This window comes from Ctenocephalides felis, unplaced genomic scaffold (assembly GCF_003426905.1).
Source record: "Ctenocephalides felis isolate EL2017-DRISC unplaced genomic scaffold, ASM342690v1 CF-g0.4_SCAFFOLD_01170, whole genome shotgun sequence".
Classification (NCBI taxonomy): Eukaryota; Metazoa; Arthropoda; class Insecta; order Siphonaptera; family Pulicidae; genus Ctenocephalides; species Ctenocephalides felis.
This window is the reverse complement of record NW_020537324.1, coordinates 53,682,101-53,706,978: the sequence shown is the minus strand read 5'-3', so window position 1 is coordinate 53,706,978 and position 24,878 is coordinate 53,682,101. Positions and strand designations below refer to the sequence as shown.

At 29.5% G+C, this 24,878-nt stretch overlaps 2 protein-coding genes across 2 annotated transcripts in view; both read right to left on the bottom strand.

Annotated features, from left to right (window-relative positions):
• Nucleotides 1–24,878, bottom strand: part of LOC113367957 (cuticle protein 21-like) — a 134,865-nt gene that overhangs the window by 20,858 nt on the left and 89,129 nt on the right. The window contains exon 2 of the mRNA XM_026609527.1: nt 24,044–24,069. Coding sequence (XP_026465312.1) covers nt 24,044–24,069 — 26 coding nt within the window. The remainder of the gene's footprint in view (nt 1–24,043; nt 24,070–24,878) is intronic.
• LOC113365788 (histidine-rich protein PFHRP-II-like) lies at nt 2,797–8,333 on the bottom strand. The gene is made up of 3 exons (XM_026607331.1): nt 8,306–8,333; nt 7,301–8,119; nt 2,797–3,438 (listed from the first exon to the last, which is right to left on the bottom strand). Exons 1-3 carry the CDS (start codon nt 8,315–8,317, stop codon nt 2,797–2,799), a joined length of 1,473 nt encoding a protein of 490 aa, XP_026463116.1. The 5' UTR covers nt 8,318–8,333.

Here is a 24,878-nt window from a genome sequence, read left to right as displayed (position 1 = left end):
TAATTAAAAAGTGTAAAAAAATCTAGGTTTGTTAAGTTACAATTAATAATATATTAATTTACTTCCCGTAGGGCAAATTATAGTAATCGCAAAAAAATCGAAATGATTGGAATGAGACGATGCGTCCAACTACCCTTCACTGCGACATGGATGTACATGTGTGTGTGTGTATGTGTGTGTGTGCGCGTGTATGTGCGTGTGTGTGTACGTGTGTGTGTGCGTGTGTGTGCGTGTGTGTGCGGATACAAATTTTCCCGAGTTCCCGACGATTTCGGGAACACCGATCAACCGATTTGAATAATTCAAAAAACATTTGATTCCTACTGATAAGGAGACTCGCTGATTAGTTTTGGCCAAAAATGGTAACTCAGTTTTTAAGAGAACATTTTACTTGTATTGACAAGATAAAGAATTGATCAAATTTATATGAAGACAGGTCTAGCGGTTTTTGAGATCTAATGAAAAAAGTAGAAAAAATGCCATTTGGCGGTCAAAAATGATCATTAGACATATGCACATCAAATTACCAGATATTTTATAGAGATTTTAACAATAAGTATAAATTTTGTTCACATTTCTATGAGTTCCCTACCAATGTTTATCCGTTAGACGGCGACGCGGCGCTTACGCGCTTCGACATTTTGTCTCTATGCAGTTAAAGCAGTACGATTGCTTTGAAAAAAAGTTCAGAATTTCCAAAATATGTCAAAATAAAAAAAACTTTGTTTTTTCAAAAAAAAGTAATTTTTTGTCAAATTATAGTTTCTCAAAAATCTAATTTTTTCGAAGTAAAATTTTTTCAAAAATGTTAATCGTTTTTAAAAATACAATAATTTTTGGTACGGAAAGTTCCAGCAATTTGCCTTAAGGCACTTAGCCATGCGCCCCACTAGTTTAAATTTACTTCTAACTAAAACTTTAGTTTGCAAAGATTATATATACATATAAAAGTTGTGTAGTTGTGACAAGTGGTTGTGGGCCTTGCACTTTTTGTGTAAAGATTAAACAGTTAAAAAAATCTAATGTAACAAAGACAAATTGCTAAAGACAAATGGAAATGGAAGCTGAATAGAAGAAATAAATATTACACAAAACTTTTGTGTTAACTTTGTTTTAAAAACTATGTGGTCAGAATGCGACGTGCCTTGGCGCTGTCGAGTATTCCGTTGCACTTCCTAGAATATCGCAGCCTCTGGCCTGTGTCATTCGCACAAGGGCTCATTTTTTTGTACCTAAATACTTCCTGTATGAACACTGTACCAAGTAATTTTAAGTTAGTCTTAGACAATGCAGCGGAATAGTCAACAAGTATATTCAATAACCGCTGTATTTGTAATAGTTTGAAGATATTAATATAGATTTATACCAATCACAGTGTTTTTATTCAGTAAGATTCAAATTTGGAACGGTTATCGTCAGATAACAATTATTTACTTACAGTCCGCTTTATTGTTAATTACTGATGGTAGCCAGCCCAACCACTATGTTTTGTTATATATTGTTATGTTATACACATAAGCTTTGTTTAAATGATTCTGTTGCGCCGTGTTACATATTTCTGATAATAAAAGTCGTTATAACCATTACGGTGTTTATACCTAATGGTTTTAACATATTTTTGTGCCTGCCGCAATCGTCCTTTGGGTGTGGACGATTGTGACGACAATCGCCCTTCTATTGTATTATTTGATTTTATCAATAATCAATCTTATTTCAGTATGTCCACATAGACAAATGTTCAAATCACCATTTAATTAACTTCCCGTAGGGTAAGTTATTGTAATGGGCCGAAAATCGGAATTGAAAATTTTTACATTTCTCGACGTTTTGAAGGTTTCTGAACGTTTTGGCATACCTCAGAAAAAATGGATGTGTGTGTGTGTGTGTGTGTATGTGTGTGTGTGTATGTATGTATGGATACAAATTTCCAGTCACGTTTTAGGGCGCACGGATCAACCGATTTGCATGGTTCAAAAAACATTCGATTCCTATTGATAGGGAAAAGAGCTGATTAGTTTTTGGCAAAGGCAAGTCCAGCCGTTTCGGAGATACGGAGCAAAGAGTGCAGAAAATAGAAATTGAATTTTTGAGAGAACGGAGTATCCGATTTGAATCATCTAAAAAACATTCAATTAGTAATGATTGGGAGAAGTGTTTATTAGTTTTTGGCAAAGGCAGGCCCAGCCATTTTGAAGATACGGAGCTAAATATGTAAAAAATGGCAGTTTTTGAGAGAACTAAGCGTCCGATTTAAATGATTCAAAGAACTTTTTGCTTGTCTTAACAAAATAATTGATTTTGGAAAAAAAAATTTTGTTCCAACTTTTTTTTTAATTTTTTTTTTTTTTTTAGTTTTTTGTATATCGAAAATATTTCAGATTTTATTTTTAATTCTGACTATAGTTCTAATATACTTTACAAATAATTTCAACTCTGCAATTCAGTTTGTATAATTCTTATAAATATTAGACAATGTTACAATATTTATAATAATCTATTTGAAAACATTCAGTATTCCTCGAACATTTCGTTACGGTACGGGAAGTTCCAGCAATTTGCCTTAAGGCACTATGCCACCCACCCCACTAGTTTTTTTTTCTCTCATCAAACTGGTAAATTAACAAATTTATAGCTGATATATATAAATAATTAGGTTTTTCAAATGTATTTTCAAATTCATAATTAATTATCCTGGTGATAGTTAAAGGGCATAATAAAACTAATGTATTTTTAATATTATTTTTCTTATTTTGTAAAAAATTTATAGAATAAATAAAGCGTTTTGTTGTCTTATATTTAATGGTGGTATGAGTCGTAATGCACTGGAGCAGCGGCGTAGTGAGCTGGAGCGGCGTAGTGAGCTGGGGCAGCGTAAGCTACGGTTTTGGCAACGACTGGTGCGGCGTAGTGTGCTGGTGCAGCGTAGTGGGCTGGTGCAGCGTAGGCAACTGGAGCAGCTACTTTGGCTACGACTGGAGCAGCGACCTTCACGTGCAGAGGTTCACGGCGGACAACGGCTTGGAAACCGTGCACGTCATCAGCGGTGTAGTCGACGGTACGTTGGTGGCCATCGGCATCGACCAAGGAGTATGATCCTTGTACGGCATCACCGTTGCGGGTCTCGTGCTGGCTCTTGGAGTCTCCGGTCAAAGGATCCTGCACGGAGTATCCGTAGCTGTATTGGGCTGGTGCTTCGTATTCTACGGTTTTTACTAAGGTCTTTGCGACAACGGGGGCGGCGTATGCTACGGGAGCTACGGGAGCTACGGCCTTGGCGTAGTGGGCGGGTGCAGCGTAGGCGACTGGAGCAGGGGCTGCGTAATGCGCTGGGGCGGCATAAGCCACTGGTGCGGCGTATCCTGCAGAGTATCCATGAGAAACTGGTGCAGGGAGAACTCCGGCGCTGGCTACAGCTGCTACGGCAGCGAATATGAATAACTGAAATAAATATCTTTATGTATATATCGTGAAAAATAGTATAATACACACACACACATATATATATATATATATATATATATATATATATATTCACATGTGCACTTACTTTGAATGCCATTTTATAAAGTGTCTTGCACAAAGCACAGAAGTGAATTGATATCAAACATGAGTTCCTCCAGTTTATATACTCTCTATATGTTGCCCGTGAATATTCAAACAATGTCACGGTTACATTGTTTCTCAGCGTATGTATCGGTAATTGAGATTACTGGTATCATAAGCATTGTAAAAAAATATGGTGTATTTATATTGATAATTACAATTAGTCAAAAAATTAAATATTAAAATGTTGTTATGCATGTAATGAATATTTAAATCGGTTGATATAGGTTATTTGAAATAAATATTTGTTTTAAATTTAATTAACATTTTCTTAAAATTATTTTTATGAATTTAATGATAAGTGAATAATTTCACTTGCATGTAATGTAATTCAGGAAAAATTATCAGTGATATATTCGAATAAAAATTACAAGCTAATAAATGATATATAAAAGAAATAGTACTTTTAGTAATTTGAAGTTAAAATGGTTTGTGCAAAGGAAATTTTCCAACTTGTAGACAGTTTAGACCAAAAGCAATTAGGGGGAACGTTTCTTTGACGAGTACCTCAAGAGGATTGTTAAATTATCAAAAAAATCTTCAATGTTGAATAAAGACTGTAATTTGTGGACATAAATTGAAGAATATAAAATATATTATAATGTCATATAAAAAATTTCATAAAATTGTAGTGGGTAAGGTGAAGAAATCACTAGTTTAATAATGTTAACGCGTAAGAATGATATGGTTGTATTATAAAAATTTGTATCATAAAGTAACTAACTTGTTGATAATATATATATATATATATATATATATATATATTATCATATAATTAAATAACAATAATTTAAATCAGAAGCAATTTTATAATGTTGTGTATAATGTTGCACTTCACGTACCATATAGTTCTTCAACATATTTCATTTTGAATTTTTCATATTTTGTGTACTAGTTTCATGATTATATGTATTAAATATAAATTTTCATTATTGTCTTTCAAATTTTATACAAATGTTTGCATATTTGATAGTTGCATCTTTTGAAATTTACATTATTTTCTAGAAAAGATGAAGTGCGTTTGCTCATAGTGAAAACTATGTTGAATGCCTCTATTTAGTTGTACGTAACTCAAAATTTCGTTGGTAATTAATTTATCAGAATCAAAAGTTTACCCGTATTCTAATGTGTAAATAAATGAGTAAGTAAAATTAATTAATAAATATTTATTCTACAATAATCAACAGGTAAAAATCTTGAAAGAAATTGGTTATAAATTTACTCGAGTCGTAGTACATTAGGAAAATTACATTGAAATAATCTTGTTATATTTATTTGATTTTTCCATTTCTAATGTGAATATTATTTGTTTATTATATTTGTTTTTGATGAATCATACAACATAGCTCATAGAAATATATTGAATTTGACTATTGCACATAAGTAATTTTTACAATTACTATTAGTAAATTTAGTTAAAAAATCATCTACGTATCATGAGACATTCAAATTATCTAAATATTGTATGTATGTAATATCATTTAATGCGTATAATTAAAATTTGAATCTAAAATCTAACAAATACCCCTTCAAATAAAAAGTATATGTTTATAATACGTCCATTATTTACTACCTGAAGAAAAAGCTCATACTATCATCAGAAAATACTATTTTTTAATTTTATGTTTTTTTGACGATCCATGTCATTCTGAATAATTTGACATCGAACTTGTAAAAGTACGTGTATGTATGTATGAGTATGTGTGTTTGTCAAGCCAAATTTTTTTGTCAAAAACGGCTGCACAGTTTCAAAAATTTAAAAGCTACTTGATAGGGCTTGATAAGAAATTGCGTGATTTAAACTTGCGAAAAAATCGGCGGAGCCAAAATTGCCAAATGTCTTGAAAAGATTTCAATGCTTTATATTATATTATATTAAACACAATTCGAAAAGTATCATCAAAAATCGGCGAAGCCAAAATTGCCAAATGTCCTGAAAAGATTTCAATGCTTTATATTATATTATATTAAACACAATTCGAAAAGTATCATTTGGAAATCAAATTGATTGTTCTTAAACGATTTTTATAAAACTTTGTATGCTGAGAGAGTATATAGGGTTAATAAATTTAAACCTGAAGAGACGTCCATTAATCACGTGGGGAAGGGGAAGTTTGAAAAAAAATCACAAAATACCACGTGGGTAAGGGAGGGCTATAGTAAGATATCATTTTTATGTTAGGGTTTTATGTTAGGGCTATAGTAAGATTTGTATGAATATTCATATATAGTATGATATCACGCGTATTTATTTTTATCTGATTTTTTTAAAAATTCCAAACATTTTCAAAAAAAAAAAAAAATTACAATTTTTCACGTAACTAAAAATGCACGTGTTGTTTGGTTGGGGAGAAGGGATAATTTTGAATATCACCGCGTATCACCAAAGAGAAATTAAGAATTTCTCTTTTTAGTTAATAAATTAAAATAAAAAAATCGATCACGTGATTAATGAACGCCCCCTAATATATGACAGGTTTGCAAAGAGCATTTATTAGAAAAAGTCATCAATGTTTGAAATAATGTGTCTTGTTAAAGTTACAAAATTCTATAGTCAAAATTTTAAATGTTTCTAAATCTTAATTCTTCTCGATTGAGTCGACTATTTACGTACATCGGAAAGTTCTTGCACTTGCCTCACTTACATCAAGTTTTATTCGCATCTCATTTTAAAGTTTAAAAAAAAACGCATCAAAATTGGTTTTAATTCAATCATAAAAATAATTATTATCACTGCCTTTCACATATTGTTTGATTGTAAATTACAATTCTCGCAGAATTTTCTAAATAACTTAATAAACTCATTAAGTTCATTATTATCTAGTATTTTTATAGTAAATGCTAAATCCGTTTCCGTTACTATCTGTTGTTGGAACAATTTCATTTTAATTGCAGTACTTAATAACATGCAATAGTAATTTAAAACATATTGCTCAAATTCGTTTTTTGTAGTTTAATAAGTTTTAAATAATACGCTTCTAAAATAGCTAATTAGCGCATATTAATGTCGCAACATACAACTAAAAATGGTCTTTTTAATAATATCATCACATTTAAACAAATTGCATCATTGTCATTTTCTACTATATAACATAATTTTTATTGTTTTTTTGTATGAATATTCATCTGTATCCGTATTTCTATGGATAGATTTACAATATTTTTTTCTATATTTCACCATAATATTTATGTCATTATATTCGTATCAAACGTATTTTTTATATTTGTGTCAGTTATATATTTTTCATTATTAGTATCCATTCAAAGTATTAAGATATTAAGTAACACTTTCTGAATTATAAAGTATGTAAATATATTGAAAAAAAGAGGGTTGTATGACCATTGACAAGTTACCCGTGTGATGATAACATAAAAAAGTAAGAAAGAATTGTTCTTAGCACAAAAATCAAATATTTGATAGTAATATTGAACAATAATATTTATAGTAGTAATGACTAATAATAAAATAACGATTAATAATGAACAAATAAAAAATAATAATTAAAGATAACTTAAAATTTATCTTGAATAATTAAATTAAATAATTAAAATTTGGATAATTTTTATGTAAATATAAATTATATAAATCTGAAGTAGAAATTAAATCATCAAATATTTTTTTCAATTTATTTTGTTTCTATATTTATTTACAATAATTATAAACTATTTTATGGCAAGTCAGGCTTTAGTGATGGTAGGTGGTGGTAGCGTAGTGAGCTGGGGCGGCATAGTGAGCTGGTGCGGCGTAGTGTGCAGGTGCAGCGTATGCTACAGGTGCTACGGCTTTGGCTACGACTGGAGCGGCGGCGTAGTGAGCAGTAGTGTAAGCTGGGGCAGCATAAGCTTTAGCTACGACAGGGGCGGCGTAGTGAGCTTGTGCGGCGTAGTGAGCTGGTGCGGCGTAAGCAACGGGGGCTACGGCTTTAGCTACAACTGGGGCAGCGTAGGCAACTGGAGCAGCAACTTTGGCAACAACTGGAGCAGCAACCTTCACGTGCAGAGGTTCACGGCGGACAACAGCTTGGAAACCGTGCACATCATCGGCGGTGTAGTCGACGGTACGTTGGTGGCCATCGGCATCGACCAAGGAGTATGATCCTTGTACGGCATCACCGTTGCGGGTCTCGTGCTGGCTCTTGGAGTCTCCGGTCAAAGGATCCTGCACGGAGTATCCGTAGCTGTATTGGGCTGGTGCTTCGTATTCTACGGTTTTCACTAAGGTCTTTGCTACAACGGGGGCGGCGTATGCTACGGGAGCTACGGCTTTGGCGTAGTGGGCAGGTGCGGCGTAGGCGACTGGAGCAGGTGCATAATGGGCAGATGCGGCGTAGGCTACTGGAGCAGGTGCGTAGTGTGCAGGTGCTGCGTATGCTACGGGTGCTACAGCCTTGGCGACTACAGGTGCAGCGGCGTAGTGTGCGGGAGCAGCGTATGCCTGGTATGCTGGAGCTGCGTATGTAGCGACTGGGGCTACACCAGCTTTAGCAATAGCCACCACAGCGGCGAATACGAAGAGCTATAGTTAACACAAATATAACTTTATTACATTATATTGATAAATTAAATTTAACACGTTGTATCGACCCATAATCCTGATTCTATAATTGCACTCTTATTTTTAATTTATAAAAAGCACTTTTCATTATTATTATTAAAATATAATAACTTTCATATTAATTTGTCACTTCATTTTTTGTCTTACCTTGAATGCCATGTTAAGATGTTTACAGTACGAGAAACAAAATACAAATCGTGTCGAGTAAAGTCGCATGTGTCTTTTATATGCGTTCAAATCTCGTTATGTTGTGAAATTATGCAACAACAATATATCGGCAAGGCGGCCTCTGCTCTGGTTTTCTTGTGTAATTATTAAACCTTTATTTGTATCATTTAAATATGAAGCAACAAAACACTTGACTCTGTGTTTATAATAATAACAAATCTAAGCGGGAAGAACACTGAGGGTATAAAGCATAAGATATTATATTTTACAGTTTATGTTGGATTTGATATCTTGGAATCAAACAGTGATTTCTAGTAATATTTATTATTTATCTTTATGACCTTCTATAATTTTTTATGTTCTTTCATATTTTTCAAAAAAATTATAATAATATTCTTATTCATCAAATAATTGAATTTTTTAAATAAATTACATTAGTTATGTCCGACATATTTTATGAATAGATCTATAAAAAAATTATCTTTTTCCATATATATATATATATATATATATATATATATTTAAAACAGTTATTAGCAGTACAATCCAAGCAGACTTCTGCGGTTTGATAATGAAAAGGACACAGCTTTCCAAAATAAATATGTTTAGATTTTATGTATCAATCCATGCGTTATATTAACTAACTACCTAGTAGCTTATATTATATCTAATGATTTTTGAATAAAATTGCTATAGATATAAAAAATGTCTTAGACCATAAAATATTCTTAAAAATTTTGAAACATCGGAATTCAATATTCAGACGTCTGTGCTGCTTTCGCGGCCAAATAAGTTTCTGCAATTGAACCTTTCTCAACAATATCAATGTGTGTAAAAGTGTAAACCGACTATAGTAATAACACCGCACTGAATTAATTAGAGATAAGTGAGTCACATTAAAACGCCTTATATCATCGCTGGCACATTCTTCGAACGCCGACGCGTCGTGCCGGTATCTAGAAATTATGAAAGGTGGTAGAGCGAGCGCTGATAGATAGATAATATTTGGATGGATCAACAATACGATATCTAGAACAATATTAGATCCATTAATTTGTTTGTAAACTGGTGGTGCATGGACTCGTCCCTTATGGCAAATTGTTGAAACTTAGAGTAGAGAAAATTAAAATGTTTAACAAGCTAACAAGCTAAGTAAACTTTGAACGAAACAAATTTTTCAGAATTTTGAATTTTTTCAAATTTTTGTTTATTGAATTTTCTTTTTTTTTAATTTTGAACTTTTTTCGAAGCAATCGCCCTGCGTAGCTGTTTTATCGAAGCGAGTAAGCGCCGTTCGCTGTCTAACAGATTAACATTGATAAGGATCTCATAGAATTTTAAACAAAATTTGTACTTATTAAAATCTAAATAAAATATCTGATTATTTGATGTGCATATGTCCAATGATCATTTATTTTTTTTACTCTATCTCCGGAACCACCAGACCTGCCTTTCCAAAAATGTAATCATTCATTCAACAAATAAAATATTGTTTGATTCATTCAAATCCGAAAATCCGTACTCTTAAAATTTGAATTACAATTTTTGGCACTTTTTGCCTCGTACTTTGTAACAGCTGGACCTGCCTATCCCAAAAACTAATCAGTGTGTCGCCTTATCAATACAAACCGAAGGTTTTTTGATTTATTCAGTTTTTGAGTTCCGAAAATTTGTATCCGAACACACATACAGGCGTACATCCATTTTTTCTGAGATAATCGATTTTTTTGCAATTACTATAAGTGGCGGAAGAGTTAAAAATAAATTCATCAAAAATAAAAATCTATGGAACGTTAAAAATTTCAAGAATAATTTCAAATACAAAATAAATTCAAAATTTTTAATGATGTCATATAAAAGAAATTTTTATAAATTTTCAATATTCTTGGAATATTATTACTTTTACTTTTAATTTTTATTATACCTGCAACGTAGAAATAAATGATTTATTGCTATTCATAATTTTATACAAACTAAGTGTAAGTGGTATTTCATCTTAAGGTAAGTTACAGAAACTTCTTGATATGTGTAACTATATAATTTTCATAATCAATATGAATTAAGCAACTCTTAAATTTATGACGATAAAATTTTGAAATCTAGACACTTTATATTATGAGTTATTTTATAATTAAACATAGTATTTTAGGCCTATAATATTTTAGGTTCGTTAAGACCCCAAACTATAAATTTTATCATCATAAAAATTTCAATAAAATTATATAGAAAAAGTCCAATGTTTAAGAAAAAACTAGTGAGGTGTATGGCATCGTACCTTAAGGCAAATTGCTGGAACTTTCCGTACCGTAACGAAATGTTCGAGGAATGCTGAATGTTTTCAAATAGATTATTATAAATACTGTAACATTGTCTAACATTTATAAGAAATATATAAACTGAATTGCAAAGTTGAAATTATTTGTTTAAACTATATTAGAGTATAGTCAGAATTAAAAATAAAATCTGAAATATTTTCAATACACAAAAAAAATTTTGTTTGAGAAAAAAAAATTTGAAAAAAAAAGTTGAAACAAAATTTTTTTTCCAAATTCAATTATTTTGTTAAGACAAGTAGAAAGTTCTTTGAATCACTTAAATCGGACGCTTAATTCTCTTAAAAACTGCCATTTTTTGCACATTTAGCTCTGAATCTTTGAAATGGCTGGGCCTGCCATTGCCAAAAACTAATCACCTCTTCTCGCAATCATTACAAATTTAATGTATTTTAGATCATTCTAATAGGATGCTCCGTTCTCTCTAAAACTCGATTTCTATTTTATGCACTCTTTGCTCTTTATCTCCGTAACTTCTGGACCTGCCTTTGCTAAAAACTAATCAGCAGATCTCCCTATCGAAAGGAATCAAAATTTTTTTGAACCATTCAAATCGGTTGATCTGTGCGGCCGAAAACGTGGACGAAAATTTGTATCCATACATACATACACACACACACATCCATTTTTTGTGAAGTATGCCAAAATGTTCAGAAACCTTCAAAACGCCGAGAAATGTAAAAATTTTCAATTTCGATTTTCGGCCCATTACAATAACTTACCCTACGGAAAGTTAATAATAGGTGTGATCTTCATCAAATACCAAACAATTTTTAAATTTTTAAAATAGATAAAGCGTGAACGAAATATTTATCTCTTAACTGCTAATTGTAATTATAGCCTCAGCAGAGAACTAATAATTCAAGGCCTCATCGAGTTTTATCATATGGCTTTTACATTTTTAAAATCGGTGCAGTCGCTTTCGAGAAAACATTGACTAATGGTTATATTTTGGCTCACATGCACACAAAAATATGCCAAACGATTCAAAATGCCTTCAAACTTTTAGAATGTTGTATCTAAAGGATATAACTAAAAATGTTTCTATGAAAATAGAGAAATTGAAATTTACTCATTGCATTGCATTGAGTAAATTTCCAGCACATTTCTTTCCAAACCAAAAATCCAACGGACGTGTGCTTGCAAAAGTGAAGCAAAATAGAAGATATTATCAATTGGCTAAGCACTGGCGAACATTATATTTTGCGAAAACGTCCCGCTTTGATTTGCTCCGAATGGGTTAAGTCGAACTTGGGGCAATCGCAATAGTAGATATTATCCGAAGCACAATCAGTAAAACGACGAATGACGCAAATTCTGTACTTTATATGTCATGTAGCAGTGCTGACGTATTATTTGGGTGTTGTAAAAGAGAATTACGAATTGGTAATAAATATTGTGGTCACAGCTTTGCAAAATAATTTGTGTATTTGGTTATGTGCTTGATTTATTCTTTTTTTGTTTTATTGTACTTAGCAAACTATACACACAGTACATTCAGCTAATTTATGGGTATATTTATTTGACAGCGTGAGAAGGATCGCTATCCTACGATAGCACCTTCTTAGATGCTATGTGTTTTGTTGTAGTAAATTATTGCAGATCCTTTTTTTTTATAGGCTTTGGCGCTAATTGTTTTGGATGATGACTTAGACGAGCTTTGTATCTGGAGCAGTAATGATTAATTTCTTCTTCTATAGTTTGAATTCTGAGATCTTGATGTATTAACCAGTTGGGGACATATTTTGGAGCATTTACGATTTCTTTCAACATTTTGTTTTGGAACCTCTGTAGAATATGTAGTATGTTTGATTTACTGGCCTCATAGTTGTAGACCGTAAGACCATATTGGTTTAATAATTGTCTTGTAAATATATTAGAAGTTTATTTTCTATTGATACTTGTGATTTCCAGCCCATTAACCAATTAAGTTTCCTACGTGTTAGTTCGAGCTGCTGGGGTTTCTTTAGTATATGATTCATTTTGTTGATATTAATATAAGCGTTTTAAGTAATTATTTATAATTACAAGATAAGTAAGTACCAAAACCATACTTTTATGTCTGTATAAAATGCAGACATGGAATAATTGGTAACAGGAGCGATTCGCATAGAAAAAGTACTGGGATCTCGTCTAGGTACTGGGAACAAAAATTCAAGAAAATGGTAATATGGAGTAGAAATTTGATTAAAATAAGATATAAGAAATAATGGCTGTTCGTAGAAGTATGTAGAATCAATATGCTGTAAAAATAGTGCATAGTTATGTAATGAAAATGTAAATGGGAAATGATCTAATTGAAAGTAAACAAATAAGGAATAAACAAGAGGACAATGTTTGTTTTGGAAAAGAGGAAAATATTTATTTGGAAGGTTGTCAATTTTAATAACAAAATAGCGACTGCGATACCCTGTCAATGCTGTAAACAGTAAAAAATAATAAATTAAGTTGAAAATTTAAGAGGTAAAATGAATGAACTAGTTATTCCAACTCTGCTGATAAATATTTCTGGTGAAATACCAGATCAAGATTATATACATGTTAATTACGATGTTATCTAAAAATGTCAGTGTTAAATAATGTAACTATTCCTTCTTAAAATCTTTCAAAATTAAAAATAAGACATTTGACCAGTTTATCCCCTGACCGGGGGTAAAATGACCAGAAAATAATTTTTGGAAAAACAGCAAAAAAACATATTTACACAATCATGAATTAGCTAGGTGTTTGAACATAATCAAATAGTTGCTTGTTTGGTATGTGTTATTTGTTGTAATATAATTGGATTGTTTTTTACAATAAAATTCAAATTCAAATTATAACTTTGACCCTACGCTATAACAAAACAATTTTGAATAAAAAAAATTTTTTTTGAGTTATTTATAGTTATTGCAATTTTAGAGGCATACTATATAGTAAGAGTATATTTTGGAGTTTTTAAATATTTCTATGTTTGAAGTAAAAGTAAGCTAAATATTTTAAAGATACTGATTTTTAACGACAAAATATAAAAAAATCATAATTAATACATTATCTAAAACAATTTACCTACAGATCTATTCCAGTTGCTCTATTTTACATACTATAAAGTTCTCGGTGAAAAAATTAGGATAAATATTTTCAAACCCTCAATGTTTAACAAAGAGTTTAAGAACAAATGAAACTGTTTAGTGAAATATAAATTTTAATATTAATAGATATTTATGATTTAACGGCAAATTTTATATTAGAACTCTATCAAAATTATTTTTCGAATACTATAAGAGTAATTGAAATTGCTACATATCTTGTAAATTATTAATAATTTACAAGATTTGTCGACAGCTTGAACATAATATACTCATGCTTTTTTCAATATGCTCTTTCTCTAGTATGGATTTTACTTTTAAATAAAATCGCATTCATCACGCATTACCCTAAAAGTGAAATATCTTAAACACTTTCTAAAAAAATCATATTACATTTGAACAACGAACTCTTGAACAAAAACAATCTTTGTTAGTTGTACTAGTTGTCCATTATAAGTTACAAATCATCATAATACATATACACAGGTGCTCATATCGACGTAAATTTATAATTATGTATTATTCAAGATATTACAAGATAATCGTGATCCATAATTTTTGTCTTGCCAAATAAGACACAGTTGGATATATCATGAATAAATAAATAATTAAAATTGGAACAAGTTAGACAATACTGTATAATACGAGCATAACCATAAAATTGTTGCGCGACAGAAATGTATGACAGGCAGTGATTTGTTAGTCGATTTGACAATTATTATAAATGTTTCTGTATTAAAATTATTTGAGATACTTCCGCAATTATTTCTTATCTATTCTTATCTAATTTGAAGTGACAATTTCAAATTATTTAGAATACTTAGTCTACAAAATTGTCTTGAGAACAAATTTATTTTAGAACAACGTAGATGCTTCTGCCCGCCTTTTAAACTTTTTGAGTAGAACAAAACAAAATAAAAGTTATTAAAAAATTTATAAACCATAAATATTAATTGAACGATAAACTAATTATAAAATATGTACCATAAATATTAGGAATTTCTATAATATGTTATCATAAATATGCAGATCGGTTTACATATCTTTCGTTAAAATCATTTTAAGTAATACGAATCGGATATTTCTAATATATTGTAGAAAAACCTTAGAGGAGTAGGAAAAGATGGGCTTGAAAGTCCGTGGGTACAAAGGTCCACTAAACGAATAAGAGTTAGGAATTTCTGACAATAATATTTGAAAGTAGAGGAAAAAAGATGTATAAGCAGCCATCGCTTTGATTTTTACAACTTGTAGTCTATCAGGAGATAAACGGCTATGTTTGAAAATCCATAACAAAAGTATTTCCTTCCGTTGTTATTTTTTTGCTCGTAATCACTGTTGTTTAGTTTACGAGACCTTAAGATAATTTATGGTATACAACATTTAATTGTTTTATAAGATGTATTGTTTTTTTATATTAGTTTCAACCTATTTTATTATATAACCTCAATAAAAGTTTACATATGAGTGGGGTGAAAAGAACCAACTAAAACTTGCTAATACTGTGGCAAAGGTGTAAACAATAATAAAATAGTAAATAAAGTTAAAATAAGTAATTTTAAAAGAAATAAATTAAATAAATAGTTATTCCAAATCTGCTGATGCATATTTTTGCTCAATACTAGATCAAGGTTATATATAGTGTTATCTCTGTAAAAAATGTTATCTTTGAAAAATACACATTTCTATAATTAGGAACTGAATGGAAATTTTATTTAACATAGTTTTATTGTTATTGGTTATGATGTAGTTACCTTAGTTTAGATATTCTTATTACTTCAAGTCAAATTGGACCTTTGTGCCCCGTCCTTCCCTATTTCAACCTTATAAAATACTCTAATTATAGTGAATTATATTTATTATACTAAGCAAAATAATAAAAGTTTTACATTTAATGTTTAGTCTGTCGAAATAGACAGAGTTTTAAAACAATTTTTCCTTGGGAGCAATATGGCTTGATGTTATCTAATTGCTGGTATACAGATTTTGATTAATATTATGTATCAAATTGGGAACTACATGCAATAAAAATATTATGAGAAAATAAAGCAATTCAACATAATTTATAAAATAAATAAAATATTAAAAAAACTCGTTTCTGATAAAATTATGTGCTATAATTGCATTAATTTTGAAGTAAAATAGTGGACCTATCATTGAATCCATTTCGTCCGTCGTGTTTGTCGCAAGTATAAATTGGAATAGAATTCTAAAAATATATAGGTCATATGAAACTAACAATTATTATATTGATAAAACAATATGCAATCCGGTTACTTAATGATAATAATTTAAAACAATTTGTCCATTGCATTAATCTTATGTTTTGAACATTTATATGTAACGCGGTTAAAAAGAATGCATGTAATTTATTATGATATCACAAAACCTTGATTCAGTAATTGTTCTGTATAATGCTCTACTTTTCGCAAAGTTCATGTACTCTTTATCATTCTCACAGCCATTATTATTCGGGTCTTAAAACAGATACCGGTTTTGAGATATATTTTTTTGCCTTCAAATGTTTCAAACTGAAATGCATTTGAACTTATATTATCGTATTTGCGAGAAAGCTGAACGACATTTCGATCTGATTATTGAGGTAGGTTCGATAATTTGGTGAAACTGTTTCTTGTCATCTGAATAATGATTAAAAACCATTCTCGATAATGGGATATAGTTTTTTATAATGTTATGTGGTGGTATCAGATATGTCAAGAATAAAATATGATATGTTGATTTGAAAATTCATTAATGCAAAATAAATTTATATGTAATGAACTTGCAGTAGGTATTGTTATATTTTCACGAATTTTCTTATTTTAAATTTTAAATAAATTAAATATTAATAAAGCTATCTGATTTTCTGAGAGCAACTTTCGGTTCATATAAATAATTCTCATTAATATTTAGATGTGCATTTTGATGTAGGTTCAACAATTTCGTAAGTTGTTTTGAATAATCTCATTATCAGTAAAAATTAACATCTAGTTTATCACAAATTATGTGCCGTACAATATTTAGATTTCCAAAACGATTTTGATAAAAATTAATAATAGCATTCAGTATGACTGAGAATGGATCAGCATCTATTTTTCATACCCCTAAATAAGGGTTGAACACCTTTGAGATTTTTTTTAGTATTTGAATATTTTATTATTGTACTTTCTGATAAGTAGTATTTAAAAACCACATGCAGTCCTAAATTTTTATTTTACAAGTATACAACCATTGCTGTTGAACTCTTAAGACAGAAGATTGAAAAACACAGCAAATAGATCTTTAATGAAGGATCATCTACTATGTCATTTTTTTTACTTAAGTATTACTTGAATTTGATTTTTTGTGAAACAGCTATAAAACAACAACATGTTCTGATTGCTGTTCAACAATGTTACAAAAAATTATTCTTCTACCACAAATCCCTATTTTGTAAGAGTAATTTTGGTAGTCGTCAATGAATGTTTTGATCGAGTTTCGATTAAGATTTTCTGAAAACTAGTGAACTCAATACTATACAAAACTATAGCAAAGCTGTAAATTTTTCACAGATAATTTGAAATCTTACTCCATTAGCTAAGCATTCCGCAACACAATTTAAAATTAATGTACAAATATTGCTTCGTAATTTAAAAATTAATGGAAATCGAGATAATAATATATCAAAACCTTAAATATCCAAATATGCAAATTAAATTTAAATTAAATCAGTTTCTGATTAGGCTGGCACTTGAAATGACTACTATTATGCCTCGAGAACATTTATTTGTGACATGCGTTGCAGTGGATAAAATTACACAAACCAAACCACCAATTGTTTGAATATATTCAGTAAAACTCGTAGCTGATTCATCATTTCAGATATATGTCTTTTTTTGCTATTTTTCAAAAAATTGTCACTTGGTCCTTTTTACCCCATAAGCGGGGTAAAATGGGACATCCAATGGGCAAACAGGTTTAATATTTTGTATCTAATTTTAAAGGGATTTTAAGAAATAACAGTAACAATTTTTATCCAATTCAAAATATAAATTTCATTAGTACTTTTTTACAGAGGTAACACCTTGATTTGGTATTTTGTCGAAAAAAATTAACTTTTAACTTACTTAACTGTTTTATTTAATATTTTTCATTATTCACACCTTTTCCAAGAAAAATGTTTATTTGGTCCTTTTTACCCCATTCACATGTAAGCTTTTATGAAGGCTATATAAAAAACAGTGGAATCTAACAAAATGAACAATACTTCTTATAAAATAATTAAACTAAGTAGTGCATCATGCCTTAAAGCAAATTGCCGCAATTTCCCGTACCAAAAATTAATTTTTTTTAATAAAATAGTTTTGAAATATTTTGAATACTTTGAATAAATTAAATTTCTGAGAATTTTGAATTTTTTGAAAAAAAAATATTTTTTATGGTTTGAAAACTGTTAAAAACTGTTAATTTGTTAAAAATTTGCCTTTTTATGGTTTTGCAAACTATTAAAGCGCGTAAGCACCGCGTCGCAGTCTTACTGGTAAAATTGGTACAGAACCCATATAAATATAAACAAAATTTGTACTTATTAAAATCTCTATAAAATATATGATAATTTAATGTGCCTAAGTCTAAGAATCATTTTTGACCTTTTTTTACTTTTTTTTATTGGATCTTCAAAAACGCTAGACCTGTCTTTCCAAAAATTCAATCAATTCTTCATTTTGTCAATACAAATAAAATGTTGTTTGTATCATTCACATCGGACGATCCGTTATCTCTAAAACTTGGCATTTTTTGCTCCGTATCATTGAAGCAGCTGAACCTGCCTCAGCCAAAAACTAATCATCCCCCTTATCAATACGAACCAATTGTTTCTTGAATTATTCAAATCGGTTAATCCGTGTACTCGAAATCGTCGACAAAAATTTGTATCCGCACACACACACTCATACGTTTATTTTTAAGGTCTGTCAATATACTTAAAAAATCATGTTAAGGTCTTGTAAACTAAACATCAGTGCTCACAACTAACAACTAAAAAAAATACTTTTGATATGGATTCTCAGACATTCATATCCCGATAGCGACGTCGTAGAAATCAAGGTGATAACTGATTTTCTTCTTTTTCCCCCTACTTTCAAATATCGTTGTTAAAAAATTCCGAACGTTACTTGTTATTGGGATATCGGTAAAGAAACTTTTTACCTGCGGACCTATAAACCCCGCTCTACCTTACATACTAACAACTAATCATTGAAACTGAAAACTATAATATTATGGCTAAACTTTATGAGAGTTCCACCTCAATGTTTTGGATAAAACCAAACAAACCAATAATTGATAATGCAATATAAATTGTAACAGGTTTCTAATTTGATATTAGCATACAGGCTTCGTTTTAATGTACTTTACTAGCTCTTAGGCTATAATAAAATGTCAATTATTCGTTATTTCTTAACCAAAAATTACCATATACATAAGCTACTGTAGAGACTGACTAATTATATAATAACGAAGCGCCAGGTTTTTATTTTAGATCAGAGTTCGTCTACACGATCTGTTACATGCGATAATTATGACACTGCTCTAGTATTTTTCGGAATTAATATTGCCGACTGTGAAACTGGTCCATTGCATAATTGTCATTAAAATATTTCAGTTTAAATTCTATGAGAGTTTTATTTACTTTTATATCTGTAACAGCGAAACAAACGCTCATGTTTTAAGGCGCTTAAAAACACGACCGGATAAATGTGTGAATTTTTTTCAGAAAGCGCAACGTAAATTTGATAAATGTCAGGTTTAGTCCGTGGGAATGTGCTTTTTGATTATATAAATGAACATAATTCATGTAAATTTTAAGATATTTAGGAAGCATTGGCAAACATGTTAATTAAAACACATCTTATTATGTTAGGTCATGAATTGACGTAATTTGCAGAATATTTAATTTTGAATATCAACATAATTTGTAAATAAATCAGAAACAGATAATTTTGTTTATGTTATTTTTAGTGATTTTAGATGTTTTTCTGAAATCTAATATATACGTATCATGGTGAATTTTTTTTCATTGTATTTAGTAACTTCCAGTAGTTAGTTATTGTAATCGTCCAAAAACCCAAATTAAACATTTTTACGTTTCAAAGGTTTCTGAACATTTTGGCACACCTTGGAAAAAATGGATGTGTGTATGTGTTTGTGTGTGTGAGTGTGTTCTGTGTGTCCGCAATTTTTTGTCCACGTTTTCGAGCGCACGAATCAGCCGATTTTAATGGTTCAAAAAACATGCGATTTCTATTGATAGAGAAATTTGCTAATTAGTTTTTGGCAAAGACAGGTCCAGCTGTTTCCGAGATACGGAGCAAAAAATGCAGAAAATAGAAATCGAGTTTTTGAGAGAACGGAGCATTCGATTAAAATGATTCAATAAACATCCAATTCGTAATGATGGGGAGAAGTGGTTATTATATGTTTTCAAAGGCAAGCCCAGCCATTTCAGAGATACAAAGCTAAATGTACAAAAAATGGCAGTTTTTGAGAGAACTAAGCATCCGATTTGAATGATTCAAAAAACTTTCATGTGTTAACGAAACAATTGTTTTAAAAAAAAATTTACAAAGTTTGGATTTACCTATATACTTTAAATAAATAACTTTAACTTTGCAATTCAGTTTATATAATTTTTATAAGTATACACTTAGGCAAATTCAATTAGAAAAGTCGATGAAAATACGAATTTGTACAAATGACGACAGATTCAAATAGCTAACAAGCCTATAATAAATGTTGGGATAAGTTATTCTTTGTTATATTTTTGAAAACCAAACTAAAAACTACTAGTATCTACGTGATTTTATTTATGACAAATTACATAATAATTATGTATTTTTAACTTAGTACTAAAACATACAACTTAGTAAAACACTAAAAGTATTTAATTATTGCAAGCTATGCTAAAAGTTGATTTAAACTATAGCAATATTTCATGTAGGAAATAAATATACATAATACCAACATATTGCTTCAAAACACTGGTTTATTCGTTTCATAATTTATCTACATGAGATATCAAATCAATTGTTTATAAAGTAAAAAAAAAACTCTTACTATGTTCAGTGATGTTATTTTTCATAATGATGATAGCACTATATAGATATAAGGAAAATAGATAAAGATAAAATAGTTGTTTATATATTTGTAGACCTAAACTAAGTCATTATGATTTTTTTTAATTCCTTTGTGATACTTTTGATCTATCAACTTCCTTGTCAGGCTATTAGTAGCCTTAGTCATCCTATTTTTATACTTCTGACTACGCCCTAATACATTATTTCTGATAGATCTCTAAAACTTGAGATAAAACATTTCTTCCAATAATGTAACATTAAGATGTTATCACAATAAATATTAAAATTTATGCGAACATATATGTACCTGAATTGTAACATCGCCCACATTTTATCTAAGCATATCTACAACAACAAAACTGGTGTTACACAATTTCATAACCAAATCGTATGATATCGATATCGTAGTCAATAATTTATATCTTGAGAATATCCAATATGCTAAGAAAATCCAACGTCATAAGAAAATCTAATGTCTTAAAAAAGTTTAATATTCTAATAATAATTAATATCTTAACTATATTGAATATCTTGAGACATTCTAATGTCATAATAATATTCAATATTATTATTGAATCCAATATTCTAAACAAATTAAATATCTTGAGAAAATGTAATATATTAAGAAAATATAATATCATAAGAAAATTCAATATCTCAAGAAAATTCAATATCTCAAGAAAACTCAATATCTCAAGAAAATGCAATATCTCATGATAATCCTATATCTCAAGAAAGTCCAATATCTCAATAAAATCCAATACCTCAAGTAAAACCAATATCTCTAGAAAATCCAATAAAATCCAATATCTCTAGAAAATCCAATATTCAATATCATAACAAAATTCAATTCTTACATCTTACAATTGGAAAAATTTTAAAACAAAATATAACATCTTTAAATAATTCAATATCTTAGGAAAATGCAATACCTTGAAAATTCTAATGTTTCAATAAAATCCAATTTTTTTAAAAAATACAAGATCAAAAAAACTGATGTATTTTAAGAATATTCAATACCGTGAGGTTTTTAGTGTAAGAAGGGGGTGACACAAAACACAAAATATCGTGTGAGGCAGGGAGGGCTACAGTAAGATATCACGTGTATTAATTTATTATGAGGATTTTTTTTAAAAAAATCCAAACATTTTCAAATAAAATCAAACATTTTACAATTTTTTCTCGTAAGTGAAAGTAGGTACATGCAAAGTTTAGGGGGGAAGGAGTGTAATTTTGATTATCACCACGTATCTCCAAGTGGGCAGGAGGTCGAAAAATCCTGAAAAAATTTATCACGTGATTAATGAACGCCTCCTATAGAAATTTAGCTGAAATATTTAATATCTTAAATTTTGAATTTAAGATATAAATTTTTATGAGGGGCGTTCATTAGAAAAAAATCAATATCTTAAGAAAATTCAAAACCTACAAAAAAAAAAAAACAATATTTTAAGTATTTTCGAAAATCAAATGTTTTCAATAAAATAAGAATATGGTATATATGGACAAAGTCACAAATGCACTGAAATCTTGCATATAAACTGAAATGTAAAGTTCATGCTTGTATTTCATAAAGGGAGCAGAACTTAAAAGTTCGCTCTATACAAATGGTACTGACTGATGGTAGTAAATAGCAATTAGTGCTACGAATCCATGCGAAAGCGGCATCTACTATCTATCAAGACTTTATCAGGAAGCGGAGTTCTTTAGCGGCCGCTATGAATGCAATCGTTCGGAATAGTTCTACGTACTTCCTATGTTGTACCGATCTCAATTCAAGGACAAAGAAATAGATTGTTAAAAAAACCCAAATGATCACTATACAATAAGTATGTATGTACTACGTACGTACAATTGCTTTTCATTCCTCGTCTCAGATCAAAATTATTGATAGGGTGCAGTCATAGATATGTCGTTTAACATAAAAAGTCAAGGATTTTTTTGTAAATATTCCTAATATGACGTAAACTGACGTGGTAGGATCATATTTGTGCAAAATTGGAAACTATAAAAAATTGAACTACTGAACTACGCTGGCTTTTGGGACGCAAATCAATTCTATCCCTTGATAATAAACTATTCATTCATAAGGTGGTTATCAAATCAATATGGACTTATGGCATGCAATTGTGGGGCCGAGATAATCAAGCATTGTGTAAATGCAACGTGCCCAGTCTAAAAATTTGCGACAGATTAATTTAGTCTTAAAATTTGAGACTAATGCTTCTTGGTTTATAAGAAACTTGGTTAACATAGATTTTATAGACAGAACAATAAAAATAAACAGTGTTCAACATTTTCAAAAACTGGAACATCATTCAATAGTCACTCAGCTTCTTGAGACACCAATTTCAAGAATACTGAAAAGGAATCCCAAACATAATATTGAAGATCTTTAGCACTACTACATCTTTGTAGAAATTAACAGAATTGGTGAATCACTCATTAAAGTGATTCTCCAACTATCGATATAAAAAAATTTATCACAATAATAAATATGTGTGTTTGAAAGTGTATGTGTGTGAATGAATAATATAAGCCAAATAGGTATTGAAAATAAAACAAATCTAAATTATATTTTAAATATTATATTTATCATGCAAAAATTTATTCAATCATCAAATTTTTTTGTCAATAAATATATAATTGATCCATTGTTTATTTGTATGAAAGAAATTATAGAATAATTTTTATGTATTTTAGAGTTGATGAAGTGCTAGTCATTTGCATGAAAGAAGTTACGGATAAATTTGTTGATTTTTTTTAATATAGGATGATAAGCAAAAAAAAGATTATAACTTGATGAATGAAATTATAAATTAATTTGTCTTCAGCTACGCAAAAAAAATAAACTTAAACACACGAAGACAAAAAAAAATAAGTATAATATTTAGTTCTAAAATCTTTGCAAATATAGCAGTAATAAATCTGCTATTTGTGTGAATGAGTCTAAATCAAAATTTCATAAAGATTTATAATATTGTATAAAAACATGTTTCTATTATTTTATTTGTTGTGTTTTCATTAGCTTTCGTATTTTTTCGTTAAATAAAAGTTTGACTGTAGCTGAAACGTAAAATTTTTAAACAACCTTATATAAAAAAATCTCAATTTTTTATGCATGCAACACTGTTTAAATAGATTACGAGAAAAGTCATTCCCATTCCAAATAAGGTTTGTATCAATATTTTTTAAAGCACTCACCAATATCTGCCATTGTGCCAGAGCATCTGAAACAAGAAAAAACACATTTTTGATAAACCTAAATTAACTCAAAAATAATAATATTATATATAAACATATGCAAATTGCAAAATAAAATATATGTGAAATCAAACAAAAAACGTACTATAATTAAATACTCTCAAAACTATACACTTTTTTAATCATTTAAATCCGAAATATAAGGTGAAATATAAAAGTGCGACGTTTATACAACCTTTTGGCAACAATGTGTATTAAATTGCAAGTATATCTGGAAACAAAATCATGTTTTAACAAGGCAATAACTAATAAAATATTCTTAACAAAAAGTGAATATTTCCTTTACGGGCATTGAAAGCATCCAATAAAAAGTCATCAGTATTATATCGTTGTTTTACTAATAACTTATAGGCTAACCGTAAGTTGTCACAACAAGCAATTGAATAATTATTGTTGTTAATAATATAATAAAACTAGAAGTGCATGGCATATCGTGCCTTAACGCAAATTGCTGGAACTTTTCGTACAAAAAATTAATTTTTTTAGAAGGCTTTTCATCTTTTTGAAAACTTGGACAAAATTAGATTTTCGAGAATTTAAAAAAAAAATGATTTTATTGAAAATCTTGAACTTTTTTCAAACCTATATTGTGCAGCGTAGCTGTTTTAGAGACAGTTTAACTGGTAAATGTTGCTACGGAACCCATAGAAATATAAACAGAATTTTTACTTATTATTAAAATTTTTATAAAATCTGATTATTTGATGTGCATATGTCTAATGATCATTTTTGACCGCAAAATGGCCTTTTCTACTTTGTTCATTGGATCTTCGAA

Excerpts from the sequence above, each read along its gene's own strand:
- LOC113365788 (XM_026607331.1), bottom strand. Across the intron at positions 3,439-7,300 it reads CTCACTACGCTACCACCACC|TTATTCATATTCGCTGCCGT; the intron begins TACCATCACTAA and ends TATTTATTTCAG.